The 21449-nt window shown below is 44.6% G+C and overlaps 2 protein-coding genes across 2 annotated transcripts in view; both read left to right on the top strand.

Moving 5' to 3' along the window:
- The first annotated feature begins 707 nt into the window (after nucleotides 1-707).
- Nucleotides 708-9478, top strand: nfil3 (nuclear factor, interleukin 3 regulated). Its single transcript, XM_035392334.1, has 2 exons — nucleotides 708-935; nucleotides 7560-9478. The coding sequence occupies exon 2, from the start codon at nucleotides 7732-7734 to the stop codon at nucleotides 9181-9183; it is 1452 nt and encodes a 483-aa protein (XP_035248225.1). The 5' UTR covers nucleotides 708-935; nucleotides 7560-7731; the 3' UTR covers nucleotides 9184-9478.
- Nucleotides 9479-13472: 3994 nt separating this feature from the next.
- auh (AU RNA binding protein/enoyl-CoA hydratase) overlaps nucleotides 13473-21449 on the top strand; it is a 46592-nt gene continuing 38615 nt past the window's right edge. Inside the window, exons 1-6 of the mRNA XM_035391748.1 lie at nucleotides 13473-13827; nucleotides 14706-14773; nucleotides 14874-14961; nucleotides 15809-15895; nucleotides 17541-17633; nucleotides 21339-21395. Coding sequence (XP_035247639.1) covers nucleotides 13596-13827; nucleotides 14706-14773; nucleotides 14874-14961; nucleotides 15809-15895; nucleotides 17541-17633; nucleotides 21339-21395 — 625 coding nt within the window. The 5' untranslated portion in view covers nucleotides 13473-13595. The remainder of the gene's footprint in view (nucleotides 13828-14705; nucleotides 14774-14873; nucleotides 14962-15808; nucleotides 15896-17540; nucleotides 17634-21338; nucleotides 21396-21449) is intronic.

The following is a 21449-nucleotide window of genomic DNA, read 5'->3' as shown; positions in this document are numbered from 1 at the left end:
TAACAATCGGAAACCATATGGAAGGTAGCCTATACTTAGACTAATATAAGCAGGCTAACTCACATCCAATTTTCACGAAACGCTTAAATATTCGTTGTTTCCACTTTATTTCAGCATGCGATATGATAAGCACGTGAAAGTCAACGCATTCCTGTATGAAGGCAAGAATGATCTTTGAAAACCCCACAATTTAGCCGTTCTGTTTGAGTACGGTAGGCCGACTACTGACACCGGAGCTTTAATTTAGCCAGAGTAGGCTATCCCAAGTTTAAACTCTCAAAAGATTTCTGCTACTGCATTACAATCGGCTTTAACGGACAATGAATTAACTTCAACTGCACAAAAACGGCACATTTAAAAGGAATCTTGATCAACTCTTCCCACTTCAATAGGCTACTCAAGACTTTTAACTATAGCTTAGTAAAAAACTGAAATAATTATTTACACCATTAACCCTAATCCATGCTGTTCTCATTAGACCTGTGTCGGGCAATTATGAAGCATCACATTGATTCTCCGGTCTCTATACACGGTTTTACGGCAACTCCACTCTGCCTGGTTATGCAATTGAAAAACACTGTTGTGTCCGGGATTGGTAATACCGTAGACTGCTACACATTTTGCATTAAACTGATGTGTCCCCTGGAATAACGTAGGCCATCATTGGTCGAAATCAGAAAATGCTAAATTTGGATTGGCCAGTTGGACTGTCAATGACTGAGCGCTGCCAATACATTTCTTTAGTGACCTACTAACACAGATCCGTGAAACAGCAGTCTCTCCGGGAGGAAAAAAGGCAGGGAGCGCCGTTCACCTCAATGCAATCGGATTTCAACGCGACTGAAACTAGTTTCTCTGTATAACGACCTGTGATTTTGAAGTGTACAGTGGCACGGACAACCGCATCTTGAGCATTAAGCTGGAGTTTCATTAAGGTAAAGTACCTCATTTGGGGAAATTCGCTGTTTTTAAGATTATCAAATAGACTGCCTAGCCTACTTCGCCTGTTTTGTTGACTGTGTTGTAGCCAATTGAATAGACGAGATCTCGCCACTTTACGTCTGTTAGCTAGCTAAATCGCCGACTTATCACTTGCTAACTATTATACCTGAGTTTTGTGTTTATTTTTCCAGTCCTACCCGTTTGTTCCATTTTAGATGGTTAAGTTAAGGTTAAACGTGGCTATGTTGACAAATCCAAAGGGATAATGTAACTTGGGTCGCTAGCGAACACTGACGATACACGTAGACGGCTATCTTTGTGCTGTACTAGCATCAGATATTCCCAGCCTGTGTAAACATTGTAACAGGCTAGCGAGGGTATGGCATAGTGACCCAGAAATAGACGAGGGTGGGTGCTGTTCACGGTATGTGGTTTTGACACAAGAAAGTCGGGATCTTCGGCGGCGATATTAATAGACTGCTACTTTATCATTGTGTCTATTTTTGCACACAACGTTAGAGCAGTAGTTTTCTGTCTTTGGCTCGGATAATTGGATAGCTCGCTAGCGGGCATGGGATTCCTGTTTCGCCTGTTGGAATCGGGCTGTTTCGTTCGTATCTGCATATTAAACCTCAGACTGGCTTTTGCTAACTAGACAGTTATTTCTGAAAACAAGTTTATGCCAATTCCTCTAAATATTGCATAACGACCGCAGCCCCAGAATTTGCTGGCAGTGAGGGAGGGGAGGGTAGAGGAGGGGGTGGGGGGGGGGGGAGCTGATCACGCTTATTTTATAATCCGGGCACAATGAAGGAATCTGGGGCATTGATGTGACGGTGTTAAATTAAGCCACTGGAAGATCGTCGTTTCTGATGTTTCTTTGGTATTTTACAAATGGAAAACTTTCCATTCACCGTTTATAACTAACTCATCAGGTTGTAGTTGTAGTGTAACTGTGTTTGTATTATGGTTTGTATTATGCATTAGCCTAGTTGAAGTAAAAACGAGCAACAAAATAACACAGTTGCCCGATAGTTGTATTAGTTTGAGCAACATCATTACCAATTACCCCTGTGTTGTACGAGAATAAAATAGTTTGCCCTCGGCTAGTCTACTCGATTCTCTCAGGGCGCGTGGATGACGAGGCGTCAGTCTGAATGTTACGTTTCACTGTATAAAGATAGTTCATGTAACATATCAGATACGATTAAGCTACCGGAGCAATGATTATGTCTGTATAACCTCGGTCACTTAACAAAGCATCTCAGTTTTTTAAAAGTGTTGGGCGAAAAAAAAAAAAAAAAAAAACCTAATTTCCCATGTAAAGTAAATTAGCTACCTTTATACGTAACCCCATTGTCTGGATTACGCCGTGGGTTTTGCTTTGTTTTTACGTTGTTTGTTCAACCACGTGTGATGAGAATGCCAGACCGCATTCCTTTGTTCATGACACCCGTTGCTAGACAGGGATAGTCAGTCTCTCTTAGCCCGGGCTTCCATTTAACAAACGTTGTCCGGGACCTGTGATAACGAGGCTATTGCAGGTTACGTTGTTCCGACTCAGAACGGACAGACGGAATGTTTTAGTATCTTCGCTCATACATCAAATCAACCAATAGCCCACATCACGGCCATTATAGCGTCGTGGTTTGCTCTGAACGCCGTACGTTAGGTCTATTCAGAGCAGAAAGTTGAAGGTCATTTGCGATTTATTTTCCCTTTTTACATCCACATTTTAACGGCGTTTCGTCGTAAACATCCGCGTTATCGGTGATTTGCAAAAAAAAGTGTTAGGCTATTCACAGTTCATGGGAGAGAGAGAGAGATCTTGTTTTGCGTAACCGTCGTAATGGCCAAAATGTTCTGGCGCAGGGCAGTTGACTTCATTGCCTCACAGTAGCAGGCCTGAATTCTGATGATATGACATCATCATTTGAACCGGGCAGAACTTGAGTCGAGGCCGCCGCTGAGCCAATTGCATAATTCACAGTGGAGAACATGATGAGCTCGCTGCAACGTAGGCGTGCCGCAACTTTATAAATGGTCATGACTGTTTGATTCGCATGTTACGTCAGCATTATTATGGTCATATACAGGCCTGGTTTTGAGTGCCTGGATTTCAAGGACGAGGTTATTATGGTGCTTTTTAGTTGTCCTCAGACGACCTGGAATTACAACATATTTGTTGAAATAAAATCTTTGATCCTTCAGAAAGGATGTAGGAATTTATCTTCATGTGGCTTCACAATCCTGCCAATTGCCATTTAATTCACCAATCACTGTTTTGGGGGGGGGGGGGGGGAATTTTATCTCCCTCCTTGCTGGCTTGAGTTTGGCCGTTTCATCAATGTAGAAGAACTCAATAAAAAAGTAAAATGAAACACAGTCTCCTGCCTGTGTAAATCACCGACATCTCACCTGGGTCAGTAATAAATGAGAGGTTATTAATGATCAAATGTATGCCAGAAGATGGCTTATGAGTCCAGTGACACGTAATGGTGGAGTAGAAATATTAAGTGATTGACTCATAAAATGCGCCGTGTCAGAGGTTGTCTTGATGTTGGTACCAGAATGGTGGTTGACGATGGCCGTGTCAGAGAGGTTCAGTCACAGCAGCAAAAACGGACTGCAGCGGCATGCTTCTGGCTTGAGTTCGACTGACCACATGCGGCCATTCCTCCCCTGCTCCGTAACATCTCACCAGCAGGAGAATCCTGTTCTTTATGAGCTGTGAAACCGGACGTCGCTTACACATTGCAGCGATATTCAGAATGGTCGTTTGAAGGCCAGGTCCACAGACCTCTCATCCACTACTTCGGATCTCTTGAAAATGATTTCTGCGGTGTTGTAAGAGCAGTTTTTTGCGTGTGAGCGCGTGCGCGTGTGTGCGTTTCCGTCCAGGAGCGAGGAGCACCTGCACGCCGCGCCGTGTTCTTCACTGAGGACGTTTTTAGAGATTACACATCTCCCTCAGAAGGTGGGTTTAAAGGTGAGGGTGGGGAACGTGCTCTACATCCCAGGCCCGGCTCTCTCAGTGCCAGGCTTCAGCTTCATTTCACTCAGCGTCCCCCTTTCGCCTAAACTCCGCTGCGATGCCGAACCGAACCAGTCCACCTTTCACTCGCCCCCCCTGTGATCTGGCTTTCAAACACAGCAGAGAAGAATCGCTCCCAGGTCCCCACAAGCCCCTGTCTCACAGTGCTGTAACAGAGGCGCTGTTTTTTTTGTGGGTTTTGAAGCAGCTAAATGATACGATATTTTTCAGCCTGTGTGTGATGTGCCGCCACCGGTTTGACTCGCTCGCGAAAAAAACGCCTGTTCTGGAATCCGGCAGACATCCAGACAAATCCCTCTCTGATACTGACAGGATCACTTTGATGTCAGATGGAGGCGGGCCATTTTGCGTGGAGCAGTGCTTGGCGCTTGTCGCAAAATCAGGTGTTAAAAATCATGGCTTAAACCCATCAGCTAGACGGGTCCAAGTTTCCGTTGGCACGGGGTTTGTAATAAAGTGTTGAACTTGTGGGAAACTGCAGCAACAGCCAGAATAACAGTGCGTTGCTTTCCACCGTGACGAAAACGCAACACCACAAAATTAAGAACTTGTATTTACGAATAAATTTTTTTTTACAAAATCATGCTTTAATCTGCACATGTGGATTGCAGTGTAGGGGTTTGGTTGCTGTAGGTAATACTTGGAGAGCTGGGCAGATGTCCAGGGTGTTGCAGGTTTGATTCCCATACAAATTGGGGGTATTTCCATTGCACCCTTGCCCAAAGGAACCTCGCCCAGATTTCTTCGTAAACATCCAGCTGTATAAATTGATTGTATGTAAAGGATACAAGCTTTGTCATCTCTGGAATGAGAGCGTCTGCTAAATGCCATGTCAATGTACACACATTGTGACACATTGTTAGTAAATATCTGCCCAGCCAATCAGAATGAGGATGTTAATCTCCTTGGCTACCTGTCATGTGTGGTATGCACTGTGGAAAAACGGCGACATATCGCATGCACTGTTATTTATGTAATTGAGTGCTGTGTTGGTAGTTATCTTGCTATTTTTAGAAACGATCATGTTTGTGAAATTATGTAACTTTTAATTATTATTATTATCTTATTAGGGTGTACAAGCATTGTGCAACATTGACGCTGTGTGTTGATGGCAGTTATTCTCCAGTTAATAGTTTTATTTTGGGCGTCACACGTTGCTTCGAGTCACAGCACGTCCCGTTTGTGTGAAGTTAAGGTGCATTTGCTTGCATCCAAGAAGCTCCCCACGATGTCTGAGTGCATCTTGGATGAATCGCAAGGAGGTCTGATTTCCTTCCCTGTCCGTACAACCTTAAAGCCTTCATAGTTTCCTCTCAGTACGTATTAAAATAAATTCCAATACTGTCTAAATTGCTTTAAGGAAGCCAGTATTTCCCAATGCGTCAAACCTAGCATTAAATAGAACACCAGCAAATGACGTCTGTCAGTCATTTGGTCTGCTGTCTTTTTCTCCCAATAATGAGGTAATTGGTAGTCTCACAATCGTTAGGAATGCTCGGGGTCATTTTGGTATTGGCTGGTAATGGCTCAAAATGAACTTATCAGTATCAGTATCAGCCGAATGCTGAGATAATGAACAACATGAGGCAATTAATCTTGTGGCAATAAATTTGATTCTCTGCTGCTGCTGTAAATTAAGTGAAAGTGCTCATAAAGGAGCTTAATCATAGTCATCTGAACCGCTTTTATTATTTTATTAATAATTTGTAATTTCTTTATCACACACACTCACAAGCAAAGTTATTCACAGACTTGTGTACCTTGGTCAGTGGTACATCCGTAGTGCCCTACCAGGGAATAAAACTGGCAACCTCCCAGTTACAAGTCCAACCTTAACCATTATGTGGATATGGACGTGTATGGACTATATTTTGATTTTGTTTTTAATGTATTTTTTAAACACGCATACTTAATTTAGTGGCATTGTGCTTTCTTATGCTCTTTACTTAATAACAATGTAAGCAAGTTGAAATATGTTAGACGGTTAGTTATTGGGGTCAGTGGCAGGCCTTCCATGTTGTGGACCACTAACGATGACCAGGTTATTACAGTAGCTATAATAATGTGATCCTTTCTTGTAACTAGAAGTATTTATTACGTAATAACATATATATTTTTGTTAACATTTTTAGTAATTATAAGAAAACATAACTCTACAAAGCAGCATTGAATTTCTGTAATTATGTATATTTTTTATTTGACTCACAATTTCTATTTTTATATTTGTACTATTTAGCGTCTAATTTACTGCTACGTAACCGAACACCAGTTCTGCGACACGTTTAATTAAAAAAAACACTTAAACTGTCTGGACTGCCGTGAATGCAGCAAAAAAAAAAAAAAAAAAAAAAACGCACTTCCTGCTTTGTTGTGAAATGGATGTGACTACGTCCTGCAACTATGTGATGAGTCAAAAATTGCCTGAAGAGAGTGGTTTTTTGTGGTGGTAGTGGAGGCTGTGGCACCAATCAAACGCACCGGAGAATTCAGACGCCTTGGAGAGAACAAAGGCTGCTTTCACAGCCGAATTACGCCGATGACTTGGGTAGAATTTCCTCCCCAAGACCATTAAATTAGCCCAATGCATTTTTTAAGCCTTTTGAAGGATTCGATTATGGTTGGGGGTTGGGGGGGGGGGGGGTGTCCTCAGCCTGGAAAAGTGCAAAGTTATTTTCTTTCTTTGACACGGGGCGTGTTTGGTCATGTTCACTGGAGGCACCTGTGGAAGGCATTAGTGGGGACTACTGCTACAGATTAGACAGTGTGCACACATCACATATAAGAAATGTGTAAGAACCTGGGAGCTGGCTGCTGGGTGGCTCATCCAGTTAAGGCTCTGTTCCAGTGTGTGGATGGGCCCCATGGACTGGTATCTGTTAAGGATCTGTTCCAGTGTGTGCATGGGCCCCATGATCTGGTATTGAATCTGGACCGTGCCAGTGCTGACCATGGGCAGCAGCTCCTTGGGATAATTCACAATGGGCTCAAGGATGGGAGGGTTCACTCATGTTAGCCTTGATGACTACATCTCCAACACCAGCCCCCCCCCCACCAAGTCGACCCATTTAGACTGCTCACAGTGTCATCCTGTGACTCATGTCTGTGCAGACCAATTTGAGTTGCAGTGTGAAGAGAACATCATGTGCTCTTTCAGAGGGGAGTACATGTTTGTGCTCTCCTGAATTGAGAGCAGAGGTTGCTGCTGAGTCCTGAGAAATACACACTTATGTGTCCCAAATTGGGGAGGAAAAAACATTCAAAAGCAGATACCCAGAGCTGCTTCATAGTGTGGTGAATGCTACTGAGTATACTTAACTGAAATGGGGTCGTTGGTCCTTCGACATAGTTATTAGATGAGAAAAGCTCCTGTAAAATATACCGTCCAGGTAACCTCGTAAGTTGGGTGAATTATTTGGGTCTCCTGAAGTCAAAATGAAAGGAACTCATCATGCTTGGGCAGTGGTGTGAGTCAAGATCGATCAACAGGGAAGTTTGCAATAGTGGTCTTAAATTAGCTGTCATTTCCAATTCCTGAAATCTTTTTGTTTTGATTCTTCAACAGGTACTCTGGAAGACGCAAAGGAGACCGTTCGGAATTACCAGCAGCTGAACACAAATCTGTGATATTGGCTTGTGGGATCAAGGGGGTGATTTTTACACAAACAAATGAACCAACATGACTTGTGACCTGTGAGTTTGAACCCCGCGCCGACTTAGAAAAAAAATCGAGAAATATGCAGACGATCAAGAAAGAACCGCCGTCAGCCGGCTCATACTGTGGAGAGGACGCCCTGGTGCTCGCCATGGCTTTGCAGGGGGAAGACCAGGATCTGATGGGCCGAAAGCTGTCCCCAAACATGCCCTTCAAGGTCAAGGGCTCCAACTGCCGCAGGAAGAGGGAGTTCATCCCGGACGAAAAGAAGGACAACCTGTACTGGGAGCGGCGACGGAAGAACAACGAGGCGGCCAAGCGCTCGAGGGAGAAGAGACGGCTCAACGACATGGTCCTGGAGAACAAGCTGATGGCGCTGGGGGAGGAGAACGCCACCCTCAAGGCCGAGCTGCTGTCGCTCAAGCTCAAGTTCGGCCTGGTCAGCTCCGCGGCCTACGCCCAGGAGGTGCAGAAGATCTCCAGCTGCACGGCCGCCCTCTACCAGGACTATCTGCTGCCGGGCCCCAGCCAGGGGCCCTTCCCCCGGGAGCTGGGCAGCAGCTGCATCTCCGTCATCAAGCACTCGCCCCACGGCGCCCTGTCGGACGCCTCCGAGACCTCGTCCTCCTCCTCCGCCGCGGCGCGGGGCAGCCCGCTGGCCGAGGCGTGCCGGTCCCCGGAGGTCATCAAGCAGGAGCCGGCGGACGGCGGCGGCGGCTACGCCCGGGAGGGCAGGGAGCGGGGCAGCAACCCGTACGAGCTCTACCGAAACTACCTAGCCAGCCCTTTCCCAGGGGTCTACTCCCAGCCGTCCCCGTTCCTGCAGATCACCAGCTCGTCCGGCAGCTCGCCGCGGACGTCCGACGGGGACGAGGGCGCCGTCGGCAAGTCGTCGGACGGGGAAGACGAGCAGCAGGTCCCGAAAGGCCCCGCGCCCGTCGCCCGCGACCCCCGGAGCGTCATCGTCTCCACGGTGAGGGTGCCGGACGCCGGGCCCTCCGCCCTGCCCCACAAGCTCCGGATCAAGGCTCGGGCCATCCAGATCAAAGTGGAGGCCATCGACCCCGAGTACGACCCCTCCGGGAAGCCCGCCTCCCCCGTCGACATGTCCGGCAAGGGGTGCTACCGGGCGGCCGCCGAGTGCGCCGCGCCCTCCCGTTTCGCGCAGTCCTCCCTCAGCCCCCTGTCCCTCCAAGTGACTAACGTCCCGGACTGGACCCCGCGCCCGGACCGCTGGCACAAGGAGCGCCCGGAGACGCCCCAGGGCGGGTGCGAGAACCGGCTCTGCCCCGGGTCGCCCGGCCCGGTGACCAGCAAACTCATCGTCGACCTCAAGGACGGCTCGTACGCCGACGCCGAGAACTTCTACCTGAAGCGGGGCATCGCCGACCTGTCGGCGGAGGTGGCGTCCCTGAAAAGACTCATCACGACGCGGCAGGGGTCCGTCGCCGAGGCGGCCAAAACCGCCGTCGACGACGACGATGACGACCGCGACCACCACGATCTGTCGTCGAAGGGTTGTTACTCGAAGTGAGTCCTGTGTGTTGGTGCGAAGCTCTTGTTTTTTTTTGTCGTTGTTTTTTTTTCATCGTGTTCGTTATTGCACTGTACAGTCCTTATGGTGTCAAAAAAGATGCAGTTCATTTTTAATGGATGGCGTGCTGTGCACTTACTGATGTAGTCGGCGTGTACTCTTGATTGGTCCAGTCTCTAGTCCAGCAACCGGATGTCAGGCTGCATTGAAAATTAAATGTAAACGTTTTCTCCATTTTCTTGTAAATTGTAAGGTCTTTTTTTTTGTTTACAATAAATGTACCTAAGTACTGAAACATGCTTTTGTATGATTTTTAACTACAACAGTCAATGATATTGCTGACACACTATCTAGCTTTATGTCGTGTTAAACGTGTAGTTTGACAGTTTTGCCGCAGAAAGGTTATGGAACTGAGGTAGACAGGAGGACAATGTCTGTTTCTGGATTTCACGCCAACTTCTGGTCTTAATTATTTAATTGGCCCTAAACATTCATGCCATGTCTTACTTTAGCTACATTTCTTAACGAGCGTGTGAACGACACCCGAAGACCAAGTGTTCGTAAGTGAAATGTTGTGGTGCGCTGTGGTGCGAGTCTACGAGTGAATCTACGAGGGAACCAGTGTTGGTGTATACAGCCAGTTAGCTCATTTAGCCGGGGTAATTGGTGAAAACAAAAAACCTGCACACACACCGGCCCTCCAGGACCGGAATTGCCCACCCCTGTTTTAGAAGTTTGGGGGAGTTGGGGCAGTTCTGTTCCAGGGAGGGGCAACTGCGTTTTTGGGTATTTGTTGTCACAAATCACCTTTGCTCAGTTGGCAAACTGCCTGTATACACTAATGTCATTCCACTCATAGATTAGACCAATGGTGAGAGGTCCATGCAGGGACATGGTAATACGCAAGTTTATCAATAAATATTGCTAATACGTCCGATATGAGTTCGTTAAATTTATTTAGAGTACAAATTACTCTGAAATCCCAACCGCTGATAAATCCCAACCCCTGAGTCTGGAAGCTGTCGTGAGTGTTAAATAAGACAATTAGTCTCTTAATTATGTAATTAGCACTGTCATTTTTGTGTGTTCTGCCATATTTATCTGAATTTCGTACGATGACAATTCTGGAGACTTCTTTGTTCTTACACGCAGGCCGTGAGTGTGGTCTAATCTGTGAGTGAACCAGTTTTGGGTAAATAACACTAATTGCCTCACTGAGCCAGGGGTAATTTGTGGCAAGAAAAAAAAGTGTACACACCTGCCCTCCAGGACCGGTGCTGGCTATTTGGCCTCATGACACACTTAAATATGAGGTCACAGGAGCATTACTCAAGAGGTCTTGTTCTAAAGTACAACAGTAAAGTCTGAGGTCATCTAAACCGTGACACACATCCACTGAAGACCTTCCCTGATTGGCCAGCATGGCATCGGAGCACGACGCAAGGATGAACCATTTTTACACACCCAAGGAGCCATCTCATGAAATGAATTCAAAATTAAATCCCTTAACTGACAACTCATGGGCCAGTGGTGTTTAACTCCAGTTCTGGATGGCTGCAGTGTCTGCTGGTTTTCACGAGTGATTAATTTAAGTCAATGATTGGCTAATGAGTCCGCACACGATTAATTGCCTTTAATTGAATGAGAACCACAAATACCTGCAGACTCTGTGACCCTCCAGGACTGGAGTTTGACACCCCTGTGATGGACCATTATAGGCATTTTTCAAATAATGAATAAACTTTAATTAATTTCCTGACCTGACTGAATAGAAATGGACTTGACCCCAAACCCTGATGGACCTAAAATCACGGACGTAAGCATGCACAGGTACATTTGTGTTCTTTAAGGAACAGATTTCCCAAATGTACCCTGAAAGGTATAACAATGTTCTGCAGGCACTAATAAGTACCTTTTTACCAACAAAAAGGTACAAATGCATTACTAAATTTTGGTAACTGGGGTGGTTGCTATAGGGTACCACCCCAGTGACAAGCCTTGTGGCTTTTTAGGCCATTATTAAAACCATGGCTAGGGGTCAAAAAATGTTTGTACCTATAGTGTACCACTCCAGTGACAAGCCTTGTACCTTTTTAAACACCTTTTTTGTACTTTTTTTTCCCCCCCTGAGAATGTGTCTACATTATCGTTTGGGTGAAGATGGACGATGGGAGAAGACCATGCCATGCTGCATTACAGCGGTGAACTGCATGGTACGCACTTCAGAAATCGCTGTGCCTCAAGGCTTTTTGTAACGTCAGCCCTGCGGAAATCGTGCTTGCAGAGTCGTAAACAATGCGCAGCGCAGCAAGGCTAAGATTTATTAAGGCCTGTGTGTTGTAAATCTCTCAGTATTAGTGGGCACCGGTGATACATTTTGAAAAGTGTCTCGTATCCATTTTCAGCATTGTGCTGCACCGAAATTCACAAAATGAAGTCCAGTTCCTTATTCTTTTGTTCTTCAGAGCTTTACAACGCATTCTGTGATCCTTCAATGAGATGTAGTAATCAACATTGTGGCGCACACTGTAGCTTTTAGAAGTACTTGACCCACCCCTCCCCACCCCCCTTACTCCACTCCCATTCAACACCGTTTTGCCTTTCAGGAAAAATACAACTCGGTTATCTTATCACTTTATGATAAGCATTTCAACAACAAGGCACTGTGGATCTTTGGTCATTGACTGATACGTGTGACTGAAGTTCCAGTTTTTCAGGCTATACACACGTTTTATTTCACGAAGGGCTGTTGTGAGAACTGAATAAAGCAACATCCGGCAATGACAAAAAAAAAAAACTAAACGGCAGATAAGTTAGCCCCATGTACAGCCCCCCCCCCCCCCAATGAAGATCTGGGACACAGGCCAGGGAGCTGGCTGTGGCAGCGCTAGTACTTTCGACTCCCTACACACTCAGCTTTATGTTCTGAACACTGAAAGTTCTGTCTCCCCAGCACAGGAGATGATACATTAGGATTTCACGCAACTTCTGAAATGTTATTTGGAGATGTGAACAAGAACAGAACTGTAGTTAAGAAGCGGAAAGGATGGCGGGGGCTCGAGGGCTGTATATCTGCTGAGTCAACAGAATGTATGGCTGCAGGGAACTGGGATAATGATTAACGAGAGAAACTGACTTTTCATCAGAAAACAAGTTTCAAGGCTTTCCAGGACAGATAGCGCCTGTGCCTTACCCGTCAAGACCTGTTACACCGTGTGACTGCCATGTAACTTCAGCCCTGGTAACCCCTTGAAGAGTAGGATTTCCAAAATGCCCCCCCCCACTGTAGCTTATGAAAAATGCTCCCAGGATCATCAGGAAGACCCATTTGCAGATGTTCGATTGTTAAACTGGAGCATTTTTCATTAGCTGCAGATTGCAGACTTCAGTTTTTTTCCCGATTGATTGCCCAGCACCTGCAGCTATGGTATACTGGATGTGTGTGCGTTCTAATTCAGTACCTGATTCAGCTAATTAACTAATCATGGTCTTCAACCAAGACTTTGATAAGTACAATCAGGTGTCCTAGTGCTGGGCTAAAACAAACACCTACACCCACGCCGACCCTTTTCAGATAAGATTTAACACCCCAGCATCATTTACATTTATGGGTAGAATATTTCCCTAGCAGAAGATAAGATTGATGAAAAGATCCAGGAAGTCAATGTCATCAACACACAACCTGGAAAGAGATTGTTGACACCGGCTAAAAAGCCTTTGGGCAAAATCTCTTGTTGGAAGGTCAATTTCCGTAAAAAACTAAAATAAAAATTGAATCAGAAGGGTGGGGGGAAGCACATTTCATCGTTTCAGCACAAATGTTGGAAAGCATTCCTATAATCAAAACCACATTTTAATAGGAATGTATGATGTATGGCCTCCAGATTCGTTAAATATTACTTTTGGAATGTGAAACCACATGGATTTCTCATATTTCAAACAGCTTTAATCCAAATGACCCGAAAAAAAAACATGCAATTAATAGCACGAGCCACCCTTGCCGTATGTATTCCACAATTTGGTAATTTTTCTGCTGATGCGCCTTGTATGACCCAATTAAAATGAAAGTTGATATATCATTTCCGTCCATATTTATGGTGTAGAGATTGCAAATTCTGGAAAAACTAATCGACAGCTCTCCGCTGCTTTGATGAGAACTGCCCCGCCTTGCAAAGCAAGAGCTCACCCGTTGTTCCTTTCGTGTGGGGAGTGAAAGGAATGACGTATCGTAGGTTTACGAACCACGGGACGGCTGGGAAAGACCAGAGAGAGAAGGGGGGGACAGAGCTGTGCATATGTCTATGGTCTGCAGTGTTTGCAGCGAGACACGTGATCAAACATTGCGTCACGCGCGGGTTCAAAGTTGAAAGTCAAAATCCAGGAGCCCCTGCTCATACACGGCTTATCGCAGCATGGCGATTTTCGCAGGTTATAGAGTGCTCTCGCAGGCTTTTCGACCGCTCGCTTCCAGCCTCGACGGATCGTGCAGATCGCTGGAGCAAGCTAGATGTTTGCACCATGTCCTACAGACAAATGAACGACAGTGTGCCCGTCCGGGGACACACGGAGCACGTCGTCAGTACAGCTCTGATGCAAAGTCTGGGGATGACCTGTGCGTTAGATATTTGGACGGGGAAGATTCAGGTACTTATTGGCGCACATCGTCAACAAACTGGTTGCGTAACGGCAGATGCATGGCAGTTTTATTACAAAAGAACACGTTACAAAGGGACATATTGTAACATGACTTGACTTAAGCCGTATTAACTGTTTGGCTAGCTAGCTTGCTACCTAACTGATACTTTGCACATGATGGCAATTATCTAAATGAATGAAAAACAAATTGAAAAAATAGTTGGGTAGCATAGTTGTCATGTCTACCTGACTTATTGTAGCTGGTTTAGCGTTTAACCAGTTATTTTAGACATGCAGATTTAGCTACCTCCCAAGCTAACGTAAGTATACTTTGCTCGCCAGCAAGCGCTAAACAAAAACTTTGTGAAATAATATTAGATAGCGTAGAATGTCGCAGATTTGCGATTTTCACGGATTTTCAGATCCTAGACAAATCGCTCGTTTCCGTGCATCTCTTACGGAAAGGGAAATGGTACAGACAACACGAAGAAGTAACCTACGTAGGCTACGCGTTTGTAAAATAATGAAAACAACTGTCGGCCAAAATAATGTTTTTAAAAATGTTTGCAGATAGAGTTAAAATAATGAACACTTGAAACTCAACTTATTACTGAAAACAAATCCCCTCAATTAAGTAAATTCCCTACAGTGTCGAGGGTAAAACAGTGAATTCATTATAAAAATGCAGTCTGGGTGTAGATATTGGTGTCATCAATATCAATCACTTGGAGAAACAAAATATGACAGTTAGTAACGTTACTCAGCCTAACATGGCCCCAAGTAACAAAGTAATCAACATATTAATTAATTTAATAGAAACATTTTATAATTACTCTGTAAACACGGTATGAACGCTTACTTTTTAATGCGCCTGTGTTTTATTGCAGGGATTGTTGTTTTCGGGATCAATCGACCGAAGGCTAAAAATGCAATTAGCAAAAACCTTGTGAAAATGGTAAGTCGAAATTCTGAGAACAGAAAATATTGGGGAATGCTTTGAATCTGCCATCACATTTTAATGGCTTGGCTGCTTTTTTTATTTTCTTTTTCTCCAGATGTCAGAAGCTGTGGATGCAGTTAAAGGAAATAACAAGGTGCGCACTGTAATCCTGTGCAGTCTGGTACCTGGAATATTCTGTGCAGGTAGGGCCCTTTTAGTGAACTAGAGTTTTATTTATTTATTTATTTATTTATTTAATTCACAGACTAATTGACTCAAGGTGGAAACTACAACGAAAATAAACAAAAACACCGTTATTGTCAGACTCGTGGTCAATTTAGGAAATTAATTGAAACTTGATAGAAAAATGGCAATAAATGTCGTATTATCATTTTATTGTATGCCTTTCTTCTTTTTTCTTCCGCGCAATTTGGAATACTCAATTGTGTTCACATGTTTGTACAGCATTTCTTGATTTCACCGTATTATGCATTGTTGTATTAATGCCAAGTTGGCTGTATATGTAGCTGTCAATAAATGTTTCAGAATGTTAATTGTATTACGGTATTGATTGATTATTTATATCTTTTTATTGTACAGTGCATTGAACATGGGAAAAGTGTTTTTTATTTATGTATTTATTTATTTATTTATTTATGACAAACTTTTGAAATGCACTTCTCGTGCCCAAGTAAGATCTGCTAATTTCGTATTTTCCATTGGTTGACTAGCCCGCTTGTTTTTGTATTGGTGCAACTGATTATATCTTGTAACTTTGTTGTATTTATATTACTCTTGCTCGTCTGCATCAGTATTTTAGTGGCCATTGATTAGAGATTCGGATATTCTAAAACGCGGCGGGAGAAGTAGGCTACCGTCGATGAAAGATCATTTACGTTAAATATGAGGAAAGCGTTTAAAACCGTTAGCGGCCAGTACAATAACTGTCATTTGTGCCATGCTGAAACCTATGCGGCCACATGAAAGTCAGACCGGTAAACGTGTCATGGTACGTCATGGTGTTAAATTGTTTTTGGTTTGTCTACACAGGGGCCGATCTGAAGGAGAGAGCCAAAATGCACCAAAGTGAAGTTGGACCCTTTGTTTCCAAAGCAAGAACGCTCATTACAGAACTCGGTAAGCGAAACGTCTGGCGGATTCACTTGAAGCAGCCTTGTCTTTTCTATATTTTGAAATATTAATTTGATCTGTTCATGTAGTTATTTGTTGCATGTCTTTTTAGCAGCTACTTAAATTTCAGTGTGCATATATGCTCCCGTCAGGTCCTCGGGGATTTTGGCTGAAGAATAAAATTGATGTGAATCGTTGCCTTAATTGCCCTCTCCGCTCCAGCATATCTAGTTTTGGGCGTGTTATTTTGCCCAGCAATGTTTACGCTAATGCAGATGTCTATTAAAATGGATGACGGTAAATTACTGCGTTAATGTTTCGACCAGGACATAGGGAATGAATGGCCACCTGTAATTATCCCTTTGCTATTTTCTTTAATTTTATCTCTGTGGTTACAAGAGGTCAGAATTATTATATTCACCAGCAGCAACATGGACATGCTCTCAGAGGTGTTTGTTTGACATTGCGAGCCCTGTTAATTCCATCCGAGCATTGACTCATAAAGCATTATGGCTGTAAATCATAGGGGGGGGGGGGGGGGGGGGGGGGTAGTGGGGACATGTCCAACCACCAGCCCCCACCCCCCCACTGGCTTTGGGATAACATCAGATGCCCTCCCCCCCCACAAATATTATCATGTTTAATTGGGTTGTGCTCATAGTGTCCCCTCAAAAAAAAAAAATCCTAAAGATGTCCCTACTTTTTTGTTGCACCCTCGAAGCTGAAATGGGATGTATGTCCTTGTGTAGCATTACAGGGCAGTCTGCTAAAATTAATTTGGGACATTAACCGCAGTGGATAAATACTCTGGTCTAACCAGCTTCAGCCAGAAACCTAGGGTAAATGTAGTTTCAAATATTCTTTCTGAAAAGTAAAAAAAAAAAAAAAAAAAAAAACTGAAATTAAACTTTCTGTACATCAGTGGTTCCCAAACTATGTGACAAGGGTGGTGTGGTTGAGGTGTGTCACTGGATCTACGTGAAATAAACAAGGGCTGGTCCCTGGTCCTGGAGAGGCACAGGGTCTGCTGGGGTCCCCAGCCTTGGTCCCGGAGAGCTGCAGGGTCTGCTGGGGTCCCCAGCCCTGGTTCTGGAGAGGCACAGGGTCTGCTGGGGTCCCCAGCCCTGGTCCAGGAGAGCCAAACCCTGGTCCCGGAGAGCCGCAAGGGGCAGCTGGTTTTTGTTTGGTACCCGGCTTATAATTAAGCCGTGAACGTAGCTGATCACACATCTTGACTCGCCTCCGCTGGTTCTTGTTCGAGTTGTCTGTCGTTTTTTCAGTGAAAACAAAAAGCAGCGAATCCCGCGTCTCTCCCCGACCGACCGCAGAGGGCAAGGGGGGCGGGGAGTGGGGCGTGGGGCGTTATGACTGCCATAAATAACTGAGTAATGCAGTTTCCCTCATCGTTCAGCAGAGTTTAACTGCACTCTCATTGCCTGCACTGCGTTACCTGCGCTGCCTTAGCCGTGCTGCGTTAGCTGCACTGCCTAGCTGCGCTGCGTTACGTGCGCTGTGTTACCTGTGCTGCATTAGCCGCGCTGCATTAGCTGCGCTGCGTTAGCCGCTGTGTACGTGCGGTTTAAGAGGTGTATAAAGCTGAACAGTGAGGACTGAGTTGGCATTGAGCAGGTGTGCACCTGTCTGTGTGCAGGTAATCTCCCCATGCCCACCATCGCTGCCATCGACGGGGCCGCCTTGGGAGGGGGCCTGGAGATGGCTCTGGCCTGTGACATCCGCGTGGCAGGTAAGGGGGCTCAGGTGCGCCTGTGTGTGTGTGCGTGTGTGCGCCTGTGTGTGCGCGTGTGTGTGCACCTGTGTGCGTGCGTGCATGTGTGTGTGTTTGTGTGAGAGAGAAATTAATTACAATATTGGTTGTGTGTGTTTGTGTGTGAGTGACAAAGAGAGAGAATAATTAAATTAATTGGTTTTGTAAGTATCAGGGATGGGGTCAATTCTTTTTCAATCCACCCACTTTGGAAAATTAATTAATTCAATGAATTAATTGAAATGATGGGGATTTTTCAGAGAATTAAGTCTCAGTAAGGATATAGACCAGGGTTCTTCAACTACTTCTTCCTGGGTGGTACGATTCCATTTTTCAGAAATTGGGGGAAAAAACTGCATTCCAAATCAAACGTTTTATTATTACTTTTAATTATTGATAAAACCATGTATGACAGATGTATTTTACATCTTCAGGGCAAATGGCTTCTTAAGAACTCAGTGGCTTTTGTTACACCCTTCCTCCATATCAGGGTTCACTTGGCTTAAAAGGTTTGGAAAGGGACTGAGACGTATGATGTGATAATGGGGTTTTGCTAAATTAAAATGCAAAAACGTGACACTGCCTGTGGAGGTGTGCCTAGCACCCCAGAACACCCCATCACACCTGAGACCAAAAGCTGAACTGATCTCTTGGTGGCTGGTGAGTCAGCCAAGAAGCAGCCAGGTGATCGTTCTGGTGTGCTATTTCTTTTTTCTTTCTTTTTTTAAATTTATAGCACACAAAACAAAACATAAAGGGGGGGGGGTTAAGTGTTTTCTTCTATAATGGACAAGAATATGAAAAAAAAACATGGGGGGGGGAATTGGTAGAGTGAGATTTCAATAGAAGAGAACAGGAGATATGATAAGCGTCTAAGAAACAAAACTGCAGTTGATTCGAATTACTGAAAAATTCTCCACAAAATAAAAACTCTGGGTAATTTTTCTTGCAGTGTGTTCTGCTCTGGGGACCCTCCTCTATGTTCTAGAGCTTTCTTCTTTGAACTGTTTCCCATGAGTATAGTTTCTTGACCTCTGAACCTTGCCCCCAGCCCCCCCCCCCCCCCAATCATCAATGAAGAAAGGGAACACTGATACTTGTTATATTGGGCTATAGTTGCCCACCCCCCCCCCCCCCCCCCCCCCCACCCATCCCCCTGCCTGTTAGTAGCTAAATAATTTGGGGAAAGCTCATTGATACAGGTGTACTGCAACTCATTCATTCAGGAAAAAAATACTTTTAGCCTGCATCTTCTGAGTAAGGGGCTGTGTTTGTGCTCTGGATTGACGTGAGTGTGTGTGTGTGTGTGTGTGTGTGTGTGTGTGTGTGTGTGTGTGTGTGTTGGACGCGGCCGTGTTGGCCCTGGCTCACAGGTGAAAGTGGTATAATTAAATTGAGCCCCGTATCCAAATCCGTCCGCGAAACATTGTGTACCCGATGAATGCACCGCGTCTTATCCCTCAGTGAAATGACTCACCCGTTTGCCTGCATTATGTTTTTTTGGTGGCGAGTCAAACAGTCCTTCTGTGTTTGTGAATGAACAGATGTCTTTGTTGCTGCTCATTTCTCACCCCTCGCTGACAAGTTTCAATTCGGGAATCTGTTCGCAGTCTCTGAGCATATTCCTCGCGCCTGGTAACAGAAGTGACGCTCTCTCTCGCGCGCGCTCTCACGTGTCACCCGATGCTATTAAAAACGCGCTCCGAGGCAGCGCGCGAGCAGGCGAGCTATTTTCGCAACCTGCCACAGCTTCTGTTGCGGCGAACACGGGGAAAAACAAATCCCCTTTTTCGTCATCGATTTACGGCAGCGTTTTCGCGCTGGTGCCAGTTCAGTACTAGGACGTGCGACATTTATGATTGCGTCTGAAGAACCGGTATTATAAAAATGACTCTTTAAAAAAAAAAAAAAAAAAAAAAAAAAGCTTGTTAGTTTTACTTTACCGAAGCAAGCTGAAGAGGTTTATTCCATCATGGCAGTGTAGTATACCTTTGTTACATTTTTTTTAAAAATGCCCTCCCCCCTTGAAATGTCTCCAATCCTGAATTATCATGCTCATTGACACTTACTGTGAAGAGCAGAGGGGTTCCTCTGTGTCCTGGCTAAATTCCCAACCCAACGCTCTACTGCTGCCTAATCACTCCCCCTTTTAATGGGCTAAAATTAATTCTCTTCCTCTCCACCTCAGTTGAGGTGTGGCGAGCGTTCAGGTGCAAAATGGTTGCCAGGTGGGTGCTACACATTGTTGATGGTTGAGGAGAGTTTCCCCCCTTTCACTGTAAGGCGCTTTGAGTGTGAGAAAAGTGCGACATAAATGCAAGGCACTATCATTATTATTATTATCCATCCATCCATTGTCTATACCCGCTTATCCTGGGCAGGGTCGTGGGGGGTGCTGGAGCCTATCGCAGCATGCATTGGGCGAAAGGCAGGATTACACCCTGGACAGGCCGCCAGTCTGTCGCTGGGCACACACACAACATTAACTTCCATAACTGGAAGATTTGCAAGCGACTGACCAAATAAAAAAATAACCAACCCCGCTGCAGCAATATTTCAGAACGCCTGAAATAAATGCGTAAGATTAGTTAAAGCAATACGACTGCAGTCCAAAGATAACCTATTACATGTGCTAATTGGCTCTATTTCAGCGCGTATCATTAAGAAGTTGCTAATGATTAAAACACCGTTGCTTGTTAAGTGCAGAAAACTGTTTTGACATCAGCTTAAATTAAATGATTTTTTTTTGAATATCGAAGATTTACATTAAGCAGCCTGAACCGTGACCAAGATGGTTTGGCTGTCGACTTCTAATGGGTGTTGCCATGGTTTCCAAAGCAGTAATTGCAACAGAGGAGTTTGCTTTATTCAGGTGCGTGTAGTAATGTTAGGTCTCACTTCAGCAGTTAATGACTCATGGGAGGAGGGGGGGGGGGGCTGTTGCATTTAAAAGATGTGGATCAATAAGTGTGTTAAATTAACTCCCTGTTAGTTTTGAATAATCATCAATGACATTTGGGTTGAAAGGTAGTTGAAGTCCTATTTTGCTCCTAACCAAAAACAAATTCTGGTGGTTTTACCTTATGTTTTATTTGGCGGACACTTTTATCGAAAGTGAAGCATGATGTGTAATTCAAGTGAAAAGTTGTGTCCACCTCATGAATTCCTTTTTATTTGTTTGGCCCTGATTTTTGTAAGTAAGGTGAATGGTTAGCCTGGCAAATATGAGGGTATGTACTCGTACGATTTGGGCCTGTGCTGCTTTACTTTCATGCTCTGTGTGCAGCCTTAATGTGAAGTAAACACTCATGAATGTGACATCTGTTGAGAATTGTAAAGTTAACGTTGTTCAACATTTTAATGTTTAATGTTAAGTTTGTCTGGTATGCTTTGCATTCAGCATATTGTTGTATATTGTACGGAGTGTAGCACAGTGGGTAAGGAACTGGGCTTGTAACCGGAAGGTCGCAGGTTCGATTCCCGGGTAAGGACACTGCCGTTGTACCCTTGAGCAAGGTACTTAACCGGAATTGCTTCAGTATATATCCAGCTGTATAAATGGATACAATGTAAAATGCTATGTGAAAGTTGTGTAAGTCGCTCTGGATAAGAGCGTCTGCTAAATGCCTGTAATGTAATGTAATGTAATATTTCCAGTGTCCTAATTGATGCCTCTTCCTTCAGCTACCACTGCCAGAATGGGACTGGTTGAGACAAAACTAGCCATCATTCCTGGTGCAGGTAAGACTCAATATTTATGTCATTTTAAGAAAACGTGCTGCACTACACCAACAA

This window comes from Anguilla anguilla, chromosome 14 (assembly GCF_013347855.1).
Source record: "Anguilla anguilla isolate fAngAng1 chromosome 14, fAngAng1.pri, whole genome shotgun sequence".
NCBI classification, from domain to species: Eukaryota; Metazoa; Chordata; class Actinopteri; order Anguilliformes; family Anguillidae; genus Anguilla; species Anguilla anguilla.
The sequence above is the reverse complement of the archived record's forward strand: the minus strand, read 5'-3'. Positions and strand labels throughout refer to the sequence as shown.